The sequence below is a fragment of the Apodemus sylvaticus genome, chromosome 16 (genome assembly GCF_947179515.1).
Source record: "Apodemus sylvaticus chromosome 16, mApoSyl1.1, whole genome shotgun sequence".
Taxonomy (NCBI): Eukaryota; Metazoa; Chordata; class Mammalia; order Rodentia; family Muridae; genus Apodemus; species Apodemus sylvaticus.
Window position 1 is genome coordinate 52515072 of NC_067487.1, and position 15056 is coordinate 52530127.

The window sequence follows — 15056 nt, forward strand, 5'->3', positions numbered from 1 at the left end:
TGTAACCTCAATAAACCCTTTCCTCCCCAACTTGCTTCTTGGTCATGATGTTTGTGCAGGAATAGAAACCCTGACTAAGACAATGTATATATTCACACAAACACATATAAAATAAGTAAAAATTCCATTATTTAATAACCTTAATGTTAAATTTTAATATCAGATATCAGATTTTTAAAATTATTAAATTAAAGCTGGGTGTAGTAGGCACGAACCTTTAATCCCAGCACCTAGAAAGCAGAGGCAGGCAGATCTCTGTGAGTTCATGACCAGCACTTTAGAATTTAATTTCCTTTGTTTTTCTTTTTGATTGGGGTTGAAAGTGTGTAAATGGCTGAAACCGCCTAAGAAGCAGGTGCCATGCTGTGCTACTGCCCAGGTATGGACAGACGCTGCATGCTACAATGCCAGCCTGCCAGGCAGGGAGGTGGTCAGTGGGAAGCTGGGATTAGAGGTATGCTTCTCAAAAAGACACTTGTGCCTATTACTTACTGTAAAGCTCTTCAAGAGCCCGTGGCGAGGGAGCTCGCAGGCTCTGGGCAGCTAACCTACTAGAGTTGTTAATAAATGGACATGGTATCAGTTGCCTCAAAACTGTTTCTGTTTATACCCACAGTCCGGCTGCCCTCAGGCTCAGAGAAGCTTCTTTCTGCAGGGGCAGTAGCCAAAGCAAAGACAGAACAGGCCGAAGTGCTGAGCTTAAGAACTCTTAGTGCTCAGTGCTGTGAGGGGTAGATAGATTGGAGATGAAGACAGGGAGGAGTGCTGTCAAATGTCATCTTCGGGACAGCATGGCTGCTGCACGAAGTCACAGCAGCCGTGATCATCTCTAAGGCTCACACAGGATCAAGCCAGTCCACACTGCAGCAGGGACGGAGGAGGAGCTCACGAGGCTCCACTCCTAACTGAGGAGCTAACTGATGGATGACTTTGCATCTATGAGCATGCCTTCAGCACTCAGCACTCTCTGGACTCAATGAGTTACAAATGAAGAAAACAAAGTTGGGAGGCGGTCATGTTGAGGGGACCCTGAGGGAGTGGGAGGGAGATACGATTAAGATAAACTACATACAAGTCTGACATTGTCAAACAATGAAATAATATTCTACAGAAAGATGTCCTAGAGTATTTTGTTTTGCTTCTTCGGTTTTGTTGTAGTTGTTTAGCTTTTTGTTTGTTCGTTTTGGAGACAGGGTCCTCTCTACATAGTCCTAGCTGTCTTGGAACTCACTAGGTTGACCAAGCTGGCCTCAAATTCCTTGCTTCTGCCTCCCAAGTGTTGGGAGTAAAGGTGTGTGCCACTGTGCACAGCCATCCTAGAGTATCTGAGTAGGTAACAGTCTTAATTTTTAATTACGTGTGTGTGTGTGTGTGTGTGCGCGCGCGCACACATGGCCTACAGGTAAAGTCCAGAAAACAACTCACGAGAGCAAGTTCTCTCCTTCTATTATGTGGGTCTCAGGGACAGCACTAAGGTCACTAGGCGTGGTGACAAAATGCCTTTACCCACTGAGACATCTAGCCGACTCTGAATTTTTTCTTTAACTATATTCCTTTTGATTTACATAGTAGCTTTTACAGCTTTCAACATGCTTTAAAAATATTTATCACAGAAGCCTGATGGAACCAGTAAAATTACCTCTAAAACAAAATAAGCCAGTCTCAAGAGAGATTTTCAAAACTTTCTAAAATGAATAGTGTGTGAGCACCCAATTATCACCCAATTATAAATCAGAACCTAGGGTCCTTGGCAGTGTCTGGAAACGTACAGCTCTGTGAGCTTCTCCCTGTGATAGCACACGGCTAAGGCAAAGCTGGCTTAAGAACAGATCAGACAGACAAGGATGGCAAAGAGCTTCAGATGACTCTTAGGAAAAGAGAAACTACCAAATAGCCAGAGAAGTCAGGGCAGACAGGTAGGTAGGTGTGTATGTGTGTGTGGGGGGGAGGGGGGCTATCTGCCTGTGTCTGCCTCCTAGGCACTGGTTTAAAGGCACTGAGCATGTGCCATCATTGCTGGGCTTCAACTGAGCTTCTCTGAGTGAGCAGACAGACAGACAGACAGACAGAAGGGCATGTGCATGTGTGGTGAGAGGAGTGCCTGCATATTTACTACACCCTGGTTTTAATCTTTTCCCCATTAACATCAGTTGAAAAATGTTGTTTGCATTGATAATTAGCTGTAAGATTCATACATGAATCTTATACTAAGTGGTCTTAAAACCATAGTTACTGAGTTATGCTCTGCAGGTACAGAACAAAACGACACAAAAATCTTTTAAAAAATTCATTTGAAAGCTGACACAAAATCACATGTCAAAAAATATACTGAATTTCAAAGTTTTGAGGAAAGCATCAAGGGATATCCATGTCGACTGAAGTTTTGTATACACCATGCATACAAATGCTACATTCACTGTTTTTGATGCAAATAATACTGAACTGTTTACATATTCATGAGTTACACTTTCAAATACACACCTGCCAACGGAACACACTGCTTTACATGTGTAATAGGGCTGTCTGCTGGCGTTCTCAAGGTCATAGAGTACAATCACACCATCGGAACCTCCTGACAACATGCTGACAACAGAAAAGTCACATTAACCACTGTGTGAAGTCCACCTATGGATGATGCCTTCCTAACTGCACTGACCTATATATGCCAGAAGTATTAGGACAGCAAGTTCAGTTAATTCTAACAGACTTAGTAAACTGGAATATCTTAACATTTACAAAAGCACAACTACAGAAAAACTCAACCTTTGATCATTTTCAGGTTTACCTCCAAAAAGCAATACCTAGATCCACAAAGTTTTATATATTTACATGAAGTATTGCTATTTTCTAGAATTATTGGTTATCATCAACACTTAAATTTCTGTCCCTCTGATTATTCTGGCTATCGAATTTCAACTCGGTAGAATACCAAAGAAGGGCTAGTGAGTATAGTACTCTAAAAATACCTGTATGCTGACAAATGTCTGCCCATCAGTATGAGGAGATGTAAAAGTCTTAATTCTCAGAGTGTTTTAGATTAAAAAAAAAAAAAAATCTTTCTTTGGGCAAACATCCCAAAGTCAAGTTCCGGTGACAGTGTGCTCCATGCCCTTACACAGCACAGCTGTGGATTTTACAAGTTCCGGTGACAGTGCGCTCCATGCCTTACACACCACAGCGGTGGATTTTAGTCCAGTAGCAAGGCTTACTGAATTATAGCTTCATATTTATTCTGCTTGCTTGCGTTGGCATTCTCTGTGGGCCTGTTGCGTGTAATCTGGGTCTTCTTGGCCTGTATTCTGTCTGTCTGTCTGCCCAACTGCCTTCACATCCTGGTCTTTTCCTTTAGTGCTGGGATGGAATCTGAGGGGCAAGCAGTACCCCACTGAGCTACAGTGCAGGCCTACCAGCCCTTTCTTTCTGATCTCTAAGTTCCGTAGTTCTAAGGACTCACACCCTGTACTGACTGGCTTGTGCTCCTTATGCTGTGGCTCATTTCTGAAATATTTCTCTTTTATTTCTATTTTTTCCTTGGGTTTAATAACTTCATTTCTGAGATTCTTAAATTTGAATTACATTATTCTTCCATAGATTCTACCTTTTAAAATCATTTAGGGGAAAGGCTGGAGAGATGATTCAGCTGGTCACAGGTGTGCCACAAAGCATGACAACATAAGCTCACACACATTCGCACGCACACACAGATGTATGCGTAAACAGACTCTGTTAGTTTTGGAATATTAGATTAGCATGGACACATTCTTCAGATGACCTGTCTGGCATGATGTCACTGTCTCTTAGCTCTTACATCTTATATCCTACTTTTGCATGTTTTCCCTATTCTCTCAGAATGGAGATGATTTAGAATAACAAACTTTTATCTTCAGAAAAATATTCCAAATTATATTTTCGTTCCTTTCGATAAGAAACCTAAAACATCAAAGTTTGAATAAGAGACGTTCTGAGCTGCTCGTGTCCACACTGCCACTGGGCTGCCCTTCCCTTCGTATGACCTGCCCCCACGCAGCTTACGCCGGAGTCTACTGTTCAGTGTGGGACTCCGTTCTTCACAGAGCTTTGGCCTATTCCTTCTGAGGAGCCATTACAGGGGCTGGGCAGAGCTCCCTGCAGTCTGAGGCAGACCTCGGAGTCACCTGAAACTGGTGTGTGACAGCCGTGCTGTAATCAGATGGCTATCTGGAGGGCTCAGCCAGATCAGGGGCTCCATCAGTCTTGCTCACCCTCCCTCCATGTACATGCTGACAGCATGTGTGCATGTGTACATGCTGGAAGCACACGGATCTTGCAGTCATCAAGGTTTGTCTCCCCTTACTCAGAGTTTGGCGTTTGTGCAGACACTTCGTGACCTGGTGACCTTCCAGGGGTCAGCCTCTTGCCATCATCTTCTGAGAGCTGGGATGACAGGTGTGTGTCCCATTTTACCAACAGAACTGCAAGCTCACACCTGCTGGGTTTCTATTTCTCTACCTGTACTGTCAATGTATTATCAATGTAAAACAAATGATTACTTCAAGAGTTGTTTTTTCTTAAATTGGATTTAACTGGTGTTTACAATAATGTAAAAATTTTTTATTAAATTAACTGTCAAAAGTTTTCTTTTGAGTTTATTTACTGCATGAAAGTGTAATCATTATTGAAGTTAAATGAGTTTCTATTTAGTACCAGACAGTAATATTATTTAACTATGAGGTTACTATTCTGCTAATCATGACCATAGTAAAGAGGTAGGGTATTAATTTTATTTAGAAAAGAAAATGTACAAAAGATAAGTTAATTAAAACAACCCAGAAGATAATACTCCTTTTAATCTTCATAAGGGTATGCAAATGTATTCTATGTAATTGAACCTGTTAAAAATGCAGTTTCTAGATAGTCTTCTTAAAATAACACCTATCTTGGAACTGAGTCTGGTCTACCAGATCTGTGTTCTGGTTCTGACTATGGTCATGAAGTCATAGTGCTTTTGCTACTGTTCAACGTAGATGATAAATATTAATATAATTCTGAAAGACACATACACTGATTTTTCTTAAGCAAAAGAAAATACTTGGTTTTCAATTGACATATATTTTCTCCTTTATTTCTTCTTGCTACTAAATGTGATTATACATAGTATGTCTTAACAAACAAAAAATAGATAGTTGTACCTTTTACCATGTATTAAAGGGAAAGCTACTATGCTAAGTGGCTCAGACTTTAGTTAGATGCACCATAAAAACATCTTCATCCTACGTTCTTCAAACATATTTCACACATACATAAAATGTAATCTACCAGTTCTTACTGTTAACTGGTTACTGTCCCTCACAGGGTACATAATCACTATGTAGTTATGTGATTATGTGCCTGGCTGGCACACTACTGTACTTTTGGACCAATGACTGAAATAAATCAGCTATCCTTGGTTCCTTGGATCTGCATATATTTTTAACAGAGTGTCCCTCACCTGCCTATGAACAGGAAATATTGTTAGGCTTTGGAAAGCGTGAGCAAAGAAAAGAATTATTGTGCACCACCTTTTAAATGTAACCTAGACTGAGAACTGTTTTGGCTTGGAGTTTCTTGTAGACTATTATTATGCAGAAGGGGAAAGTAAAGAGTGCAAGTCCGCCACACCCACATGGCTTATTTTAATGTAAACGACAACAGCAGTTTACCAGGAATCAAAAACCAGGGCAATAAATAGGTAACCAGACCACAACAAGGAAAAACTACTTCCAGCAGGTTATTTTAATACGTAATCTAATTATAAACAGCACGAGGTTTGATTTTGTTTTATTTCCTTGTAGTCCTAGGGCTTTGAATCCAGGGCCTTGTATCTTCGAGGTGAGGGTCTATTAGTGAACTACATCCTTAGCTCACATGAAGCCCACGTTCCTTAACAGCCTGTGCTCTCCTCCCATTCTGCTCTAGACTGAGCCCAGATCCAGGGCATGCAAATCATACTTCTGCCACAGAGCTGCACCCTCCACCAGGAACCTTCCCATATGATTATCGCGGTGTGTGACAGGAAGTTGTGAGCAGGGGAATACACTCAGCTACAGTGAGGGCAATGCAGTGAACAAGCATGCTTTCAATACAGTTTTTCTCGAGTTCTTATAACAAATAAGGTAAGCATGATCATTCCTATAGAATAGCTAAGACAAATTGAAAATTTAAAAGGTTAGGTAAATTGCATAAGGTCCCAGAGCTGGTAAATAAGAAACTCAGCGATTACCTGCTTCAAGCCTAGTTTGCCAAACACATTTCTCCCTTTTATATTTCACTTCCCTTTAGTCCCTGAAAGTAACAATTATGGTTTAGAAGAGAACCTAAACATATCCCAGCAACTAAAAGTCTTCTGCCATCAATATAAATTCCTGGTTTATTGGTTTAACATGAATATATTTATGCCACATTTGCAATATGGATCCGATAACATTTTGCACATTTGATTTTCTGTTTCTATTTCAAATAAATAAATGCTTTTTCAACAAATGCTACAATTTACAATTTTAAGAAAGATTTTTAAGAGCTTTCTACTAATCAATCTGAAAAGGCAAGATTTTTCTGCAGCTCCCTTAGAAAGAAGAGTGAAGCTGTAACTTACTATCTTCCTTCCACAGGCTCAATGTCGAGGGTGTTGACCCCACTGCCATGGATTCTCTCAACATCCCTGTCTTTGTTTAATTCCAGTCCCAGGATCCTTCAAAAATTAAAGAGAGAAAAAGAGAAAACAACTATAAGGAAAAAATTTAATACAAACAAATTCCTTATTTCCCCAAGATTACATAGATTACCACAAATACTGCAAGTCTTTAGTTTCTTACCACATTTAAAGATATTCAGATTTATAAATGTAAGCCTCTAAACAAGTCTAAACTTGAAACACGACTTTAAATTTCATTTAAACCTTCCTAATGCTGTGATCCTTTAACACAGTTCCTCATGGTATAGTGACACCCAACCATAACATTATTTCTTATGGCTGCTTCATAACTGAAATTCTGCTTCTGTTATGATTCATGATATAAATATCTGATATGTAGGATGTATGGAACCCCTGTGAAAGGGTAGAGACCCACAGGTTGAAAACTGCTGACTTAAAGCTTGTTAAGTCCTTAAAAAAGTATCTATGGATAAACTTTCAGGGAAAGTTGAATTCCAATAAACCTGACTGACGACACCTAGCGGATAAACGTTTGAATTGCACAATGTTAAGATTCTCTTAGATGTTTCCTTAAGACTGTAGACATACAAACTAAATTCAATGCCCCAGTTGAAACAAAGTGAAGCAGAGAAGGGTTAGTGGTAACAAAGTGCAGCAAAGCTTTAAGGCTCCGGTGTTAATCTTTTTGATATGGTCTTAAAAATATGTCGGCACTCAGCATGTTTTACACTACAATGAAAATTTCATTTTTATTTATGTATTTTCTTTTTTGGGAGTGAGGTGGGATATGTTATTATGTAGCTCAGTCTGACCTGGAACTTGCTATGTAGCCCAGGCTTGGCTAGCAATTTTCCTTCATCTGCTTCCTGGGATCACAGGCCTGTGTCACCAATGTCCAGTGTCTATGAATAGCAGCTCTAGGTTATAAGCATCCTTTTAAAGATGTTGCCTGTGAGCGCTGAATGAGGTGTTTATTATGCTATTGTCATTAACGGATGACAGGGAAGGACATCTTCTCTGAATAAAATAGGACTTTCCAGTTGTTTAGTTACAAAAATTAATGAGAATTTAAAAATAACCTCAGTCCTTTAACAGAGCAATAATCTTCACTGAAGCTTGATATATATATTAATTTCAGTCACTGTAATTTTACTAAATACTAGACCCCGTCAACGCTGTTCAAATTTCAGTTACTAAGAAATATTGTAAAGCTCAAAGCCCAAAAGTTGCTATTCCATCTACAAATCACTATATCAATAGCACGTAGTTGTTAACTTATTTACATGCCTCCTTTCAAAAATCTGCATGGCTGGTTACTGTACACCTGTTACTCAGTTTACAAACACATTCAAAGCAAGTAGGTTCGTCGAGTCTGTGCCTTGGAGATAAACCCACATGAAACTTTTACAAAACTAAAGGCGTTGGTCGACAGAATCAAAGTGCCCAAAGAAATACGAAGCAGTAACGTTGGAAGTGAAAGTCAAGCGGAATGCAGTGGGGTTAGCTGGCCGTGAGAATGTTCACAGTACTGTCATCAGGTCTCTCCTGGAGTGACAGTTATCTAACTTGACTCCCTGGTTACATTCAACTTCATTCTTCACGTACACGGCAAGCTACAACCATTGTGACCTGGGTTTCTTCTTCACACTCTCCCCTACACGCACACGCGTTAGGGTCTTCCTCATCTGGCTCCAGCCGACTTCATCTTCAGCCCAATCTGTCCTGCCACCCTAACTCCTTGCTCCAGATTCTCACTTGGCACCGGAAGAGGAAAAGACATGGCGTGCCTTACCTCCGTGTGGACTGCGCTCTACGCAAGCGAAGAGGGTCCTCCAAACCCGACTGTCGAGCGGACAAAAAGCTCAACATCTCCGTTCCTCACACCGGCTTGAGGCCTGGGTGCCGCCATGACAGAGTTTGGAACCGGATGCAACAACACGGGCTCCGATTGGCCAATCAGCGATGTGACGTGACCAAAGGAGAGCGGCGTTACTGGGGGGTTCCAGAACGCCGGGCAGTGGGCGGGTCTTCGCGTGGGCGTGTCCTCCCGTCGGCGGGGAGAGTCCCGGGACCTTGAGCAACGCGCAGGCATGAGCTGGTGGCGGGGTGTGTTGAGCTCTGTTTGGAGCGTCTTGTCCAAGGAAGTGAGGGAGCACGTGGGCACGGACCATCTAGGGAACAAATACTACTACGTCGCCGAGTACAAGAACTGGAGAGGTGAGAGCGTGGACCGGCTACCGGTCGCTGCGTATCCCGGGCGAGTGGCGGCCACCGTACTTAGGGGCCGGGCCTCCGCTGTCTTGGTCCTGGTCCAGATCCGAGGGCTTGGTGGTTGCCTTGGGCAACGAAGTCTGGACCCAGTCCTCCGAGATCTGGCAGAGGGTCTGGGGAGCATCAGGAAAGGCTTTGCGCCAGTGCCTTGTCTTGGTCTTCAAATCCCGGTTGTCCGCAGTTTACCTTTCCCAGTGGCGCAGTGGCTGGAGTGTTCTCCCTATCTGTCCCCGTCCTTGTCAACCTACAAGTTTCCGAATACACTGATCCTTTCCAATTAACAGCCCCAGTTTCCCTTCCAAGGAGTCTGAGTACCAAGACCCTGTCCAGGTCGATTTCAGACTCGTGTGTCTAAAGCTGTTTTCAAGAACTGGAACTGTATAGTTAGTTAAGAGGTGATCTTTAGGTCAGCCTGGTCTATAGAGTGAGTTTAAGACAGCCAGGGCTTCTCTCACTCACTCAGCAGGCCACACAATGTCTTATTTTTCTGCATTGCTCCAGAAAGCCGCAGAGAAAGAAGTTGGGTCAGAGCTTAAGAGCTGACTGAGGCGGCTAAGGCACAAGCCAGTTTTTCTCACCTTGTCTCGATGGTCTTACATGAAAGAGATAATAGTAGCAATTGTCTCCAACACTAGTGAATGTATTTCATTCATCTCTCACAATATGAACTATGTTAAATAATAATATAAAATGTTTTTCTTAGCTTTTTAAAGAAAGATTTATTAATTGTATGTATATCGCCTGCATGTATGCATACACACTAATTGTGTATCTGGTACCATAGATGTTGTAACTGGAGTTAATGATGGTTGTTTAGCCACCATATGGGTGTTGGGATTTGAACCTGGGTCTTCTGATAGAACAAGGAGTGCTCTTAACCTCTGAGCCATCTCTCCTCACCCACTTAACTCTTTTCTAAAACTTATTACCTTGAAGGTTTTTGCCCACAGTGCATTTAAATATGCTACCTCTGCTTCCTGTACCCAGACAACCACTGATCTGGATTTCTGACACCGAATTGGTCTGCATTTCCTACAAGCTTTAAAAGTGAAAATATATATGTCTTTAGATTTCTTTCTGGGTCCTTTATTTAGGATAATTATTTTGAAGTTTATCTTCATGTGTGTCAAAATTTTAACCTTGTTGCTGATGTTCTCTTGTGTGGAATGCGATGTCCATAGTTTTCTTCTCTGCTCACCTGTTCCTAGATCTTTGGATTATTACCACTTTTAAGACTGTCACAGATAAATGGTAAGGCTCTTATAGATATAATACTTTCATTTCTCTTTTTAAATTCCTTTACAAGGAGAGTGCCTTTAGTCCCAGCACTCAGGAGGTAGAGGCAGTCTCTGAATCTGAGGCCAGCCTAGTCTACAAAGCAAGTTCTGGGATAGGTAGGACTAGACAGAAACACTGTCTCAAAGGAAAAAACAAAACAACAAAAAATACAAACCCCTAAAAAAGAAAGAAAGAAAAGAAGCCGCTTGATGTCTATTTTGCATCCCCACCAGCAGTGCCAAAGGGTCCAACTGTTTCTCATCCGCCCCAGGCCCTTGGGATGTCTGCTCCCTTTGAATTAGTCAACTAGGTGGTACATAACAAATATTCTGTTTTTCTTTACTGTTCACTTTATTACTAATAAATTGAGTTTATTTTTAATTGTTTTCAAGGACTGTTGTCAGTGGCCCATTGGGTTTCAGCACTTACTCAGCAAACAATGTTCTGAGTTCGAATCCCCAGCACCCATGCACAGAGCCAGGGATGGCTGTATGTCCCCTACGCCCTGGCTTTGTGGGAACAGACCAGCGGTTCAGAGAGGTCAGCCGGCCTAGTCAGCAGGCAAGTTTCCAACCCAGAGACAGTGTCTCAAGGTAATAAGGCCGCGAGTCTACAGGAAAAGCCCTGGCCTCCAGCTCTGGCCTCTACATTTGTGTGCACAGGATGTATGCTGACATACTCAGGTGTGTGTAACACACAGAGCACTCACACACAGCACAACTTTCTTTTCAAATTCAGATGCTATAAAACTGGCATACATTCATACTTTTTGAGTGGGGATTCATCTAACTTCATCACCGTCAGGATACAGAACACAGTTACTGCCTTCAGTATCTCCCACGTGCTGACCCTGGTAGTTACTCTCTCAGTCCGTAACCTTGGTAACTGATTATTATGTCAATTATAGTTTTGTCTTCTTGAGACTATTATCCAGAGAGTCATACCATCTGTAACTTTTCGAAGATGGCACATTCCGCTCAGTGTAATGATGCTTTTAGGATTCAGTGACATATCAGTAGTTTGTTTCTTATTATTGATGACTAATAGTCCATGTCAGGCATGCACAGTAGTTTGTATGTTTACCCACTGAAGGACCTTTGGGTTGCTTCCAGCTTTTGGTGCTTGTGAATAAGCTGCCACAAACATTCACATATGGGTTTTGCATGAACATTAATTTTCATTTCCCCAGAGGCGTGACTGCTTCTTAGCCTTTTCCTAACATTTAATTTCCATATGAGCTCAGTAGCTCCAACTTGCTCCATAAAATGTGAATAAAACACTGACCCAGCATCACAAGACGTTGTTGGAGCTCAAGGGAAATAAATTGGAAAATGTCACTTTAAGACAGTGAGATTTAAGTCCCATCAACTGGAGTTAAATTTGGATTTTTGTTGTTGTTGTCCTGTGGTTTCTTTTTTTACTTGTAGTTTTCAGCACAGGGAGTGTACATATATTTTGTTATATTTACTTAGACGTTTCTTGTGTTTAACATTATGAAGGGTACTTATGTATTGTTTTGATTTTTTTGTTTTCTCCTTTGAAACAGCCTTACTATGTAGCTTTGGCTGACTTGACTCACTGTGTGAACCAGGTTGGCTTGGAACTCACAAAAGATCTGCCTGTCTTTGCCTTTTGCCTCTCTAGTGCTAGGATTTTTATTTACCTTTCGCACGCGCTTGTGTTTCTGTGCACATGTACCTCTGAATGGACGCCAGAGATCAATGTCATCTGTCTCCTGCAGTCTCTGTTTACCTATTTTTTGAGGCAGGGTCTCTTGATGAACCCCGAGTTCACTGATTCAGCCTGATTGGCTGGCCAGCATGATCCCAGTCATCCCTGGTGATCTGCACGTCTCCCCCTCTCAGCACTCAGATTATGGGCACATGCTACAGGAGCTGGCATGTTCCATGGGTGCTGGGGATTTGAACTCAGGTCCTCACACTTGTATAGAAGCACTTTAACCATGGAACCGTCTCCTCCAGCTTTTAAAATTCCCTTTGTAAGCTTAATATAATAGTCCCTTGTTAGTTCCCTGTTAGCGCAGAAGTTCTTTTCATGAGTGGATCTCAAAATTGTTTACTCTCATAAATGGAAATACATGGGTTGGCCTTTTAATTACTATTGACTCGTTTGTCCAGTGTGTGTATGTGCATGGGCATGCTTGTGCCACAGTGTTCTCAGATGTCAGAAGACAGCCTTGGGAGAGAAGACAGTTCTCTCCTTCTGCTCTGTGGATTTTGGGATTCAAGCTCAGGTCGCCAGGCTTGGAAGCAAGCACCTTTGCTTTTGGAACCATCTGACCGGCGCACGACTCTGTTAGGTTTACAGGGAAGCTATTTGGAAATTACTAACATAGTCTCTCTTCCTCTCCCACACCCTGCCAATGTCTTATGTGAGACTTTCCACAATTTGCTCCTCCTACGCAATCTCTAGCTGTCACTGCCTGAGTAGCTGACTTTTCCCAAGAGTTAGAGTTGTGATTGTACAGTCTATAACCTTTTTACATTGGTTTTCACTTAGTAATATGCATTTGTACTGTTTTCTTTGTGTGAATTTGACATAATGGCTCTCTTTCTTATCTCCCTCTCTCTTCATTCTGTTAATTATACGTTGAAATATGTTTTTGACTTTTTTTTAAATTAGTAGACTTTGTTTTTTAATGTATTGATTTCAGTGCTTTAATAGTTATTTATCTCCCACCCCTGGCCACCGTGTGTGTGTGTGTGTGTGTGTGTGTGTGTGTGTGTGTGACAAGTATGTGAGTGCCCACAGAGGCCAGTAGAGGGCTTAGGATCCTCTGAGGCTGGAGTTGTAGGAGGCTGCTACAGAGCGCTGTTAGACAAGTGGCTGTGGCAGGTCACTGATCTAAGTGATGTTTCAGACCTATTGATGGAACTTTGATCTGTTTTCTAGCACAGCTATGAGCCTCTTTTATATATGAACCGAATAGGATTGGGGGAGATAATAGGTAGATATGAGTCACTGGTTCTAGTCATTTAAAATGTACACGTTCATATAGCAACACATTAGAAACACACTTTGTCATTCTCAGTGTCCCAATACCTCCATTGCGTGAGCTTAAGTTAACCATAGTTACCACTCTTTCATTGAATGCTGAGTTTTTAATATCTTCCTTCACAGCCTCCAACTAGCTCAAATTCTCATGTCATTTTTTTATATTTTCTTAATTTACATTTCAAATGCTATCCCCCATCCCGTCCGGCAGGACCTAGTTATTCGGGGAGCCGAGGAGGACGGGGAGCTGAGGAGGATGGGGAGCCGAGGAGGACTGAGCTTGTTAAGAGAAATGGGCGGGAAAGACAGAGCGAGGCCAAGCAAAAAGGGGTGTCTTGTCAAGGCATCTTTAATGAAAAGCAAAATTTTTGCGTTTTGAACGCACAGTGGGGGAAGTGGGGGGGGGCTGGGAGAATGCTAAAAGCACTGAAAGAAGAAAGGTCATAGGCACAGGACACTGTCAAATTCTCATTTCAAATACAGGGTTATTGTCTCATTTCCCCCTATGTAACTGAGTTTCCTATGTGTCTGCCTGGGTATGGAGTGGGTACTGCAAAAAGCAGCTATATGATGAATTGAGGTATCTTTTGGCCCTGAATTCTAAAAGTCAAAACAAAACAAAGTAGATACATGGATGATGTAATCCAAAGAGTCTTAGACTGGGTAATTCAGATACTGTTCAATAAATGAGCCAGATTAGCCTTGGAGAAGTAAGTATTCCTACCAGAAATAAAAGTTCCTGGCCACGGTGTAGCGAACTTCCAGTGTGGGTCAGACATGGACCTGCCCTCTGACCTGCTAAACTGAGTTTTTATTACATTATCAAACGTCTGTATAGATACTTAGCCTTACAGTCTCCCTTCAGAATCATTATCTAATTGTTAAAAACCTGCAACCTCCACTCTTGTGTGTATAGTAAAAACACATTGATTTGGAAGGTCTCACCTAAGCCAATCACGTGTATTAGTTAGAGAACAGAGATGGTCATGGAGAATATGGAAGAGGAAAACAGCCACAACTGAAAGTCTCGTTTCTGTTTTTTTAGTCAATAAGTGGAAGGTGGTTCTAGACGCCTCAAGGTCTGAGACCAATGAAAATATTTCAGCTCTTCCAGCAGGGAGCAGCATTGTTCCAAAAATCAAGATTAAAGGTGTCTTTATTACTTTTTACTTTAAAGTGATTTGAAGGAATCTCGCTTCCCAGACACACCCAGAAGGAATCAGAGCATTTATTTACCCAAACAGCAGCAGCAGTAGCAGCAACAACAGCAACAAAAACACATAATGAAAATAGAAGAAAAACTGGAATACACAAGATGGACAGGGAACAACAGACAATATGGCAGTATCAATCCTTTTGCTACAAGATTTCCTTGTAGATTTCATTTTTTATTGCTTCCTGAATTCCCTCAGTCATGTATGAAGTCCACACACTTAAATACTAACTGCATCCTGTCAGAGGAGGCAAGGCCCACTGTTTGCCCTGAACTCGTGTGTCTGTCACATTTTCAACAACAAAGCGTGAGGATGACGTGTGTTGGCAGTCACACATGCCAGTCCCTTACAGTGACTTAAATGAGCCTAAGCCACTGTGATTCCACTCTTGATTTCCCTACCCAGGGAGAGTGGGACCTTTGAGCTGAAATGGACACTAATTATGGACGATTGGCAAACTGGGTTATGTCTGCTGTTAAATGCGATCTCAAGTGTCTCCAGGAGTTGGGTTGCAGCTTGTCTTTGTCTTTGAGGGTTTGTATTTGCTTTATCTTAGGACAGCAAGGTCAATATAGATACTAACGATCATGATTATAGTAGATACTGTG

The 15056-nt window shown here is 41.7% G+C and overlaps 2 protein-coding genes across 4 annotated transcripts in view; one reads left to right on the forward strand and one right to left on the reverse strand.

Moving 5' to 3' along the window:
• Positions 1–8592, reverse strand: part of Ercc8 (ERCC excision repair 8, CSA ubiquitin ligase complex subunit) — a 33889-nt gene extending 25297 nt beyond the window's left edge. Inside the window, exons 1-3 of one of the 2 annotated variants that reach the window (XM_052160110.1) lie at positions 8463–8592; positions 6611–6706; positions 2482–2583 (exon numbers count right to left, since the gene is read on the reverse strand). In XM_052160110.1, the coding sequence (XP_052016070.1) occupies positions 2482–2583; positions 6611–6706; positions 8463–8539 (275 nt within the window). In that variant the 5' untranslated portion in view covers positions 8540–8592. Of the gene's footprint in view, positions 1–2481; positions 2584–6610; positions 6707–8462 lie in introns of those variants that run through there. The other variant, XM_052160111.1, reaches the window with a different exon arrangement.
• Positions 8593–8710: 118 nt separating this feature from the next.
• The window catches only part of Ndufaf2 (NADH:ubiquinone oxidoreductase complex assembly factor 2), a 113598-nt gene continuing 107252 nt past the window's right edge, over positions 8711–15056 (forward strand). The window contains exon 1 of one of the 2 annotated variants that reach the window (XM_052159939.1): positions 8711–8887. In XM_052159939.1, coding sequence (XP_052015899.1) covers positions 8761–8887 — 127 coding nt within the window. In that variant the 5' untranslated portion in view covers positions 8711–8760. The remainder of the gene's footprint in view (positions 8888–15056) is intronic. The other variant, XM_052159940.1, reaches the window with a different exon arrangement.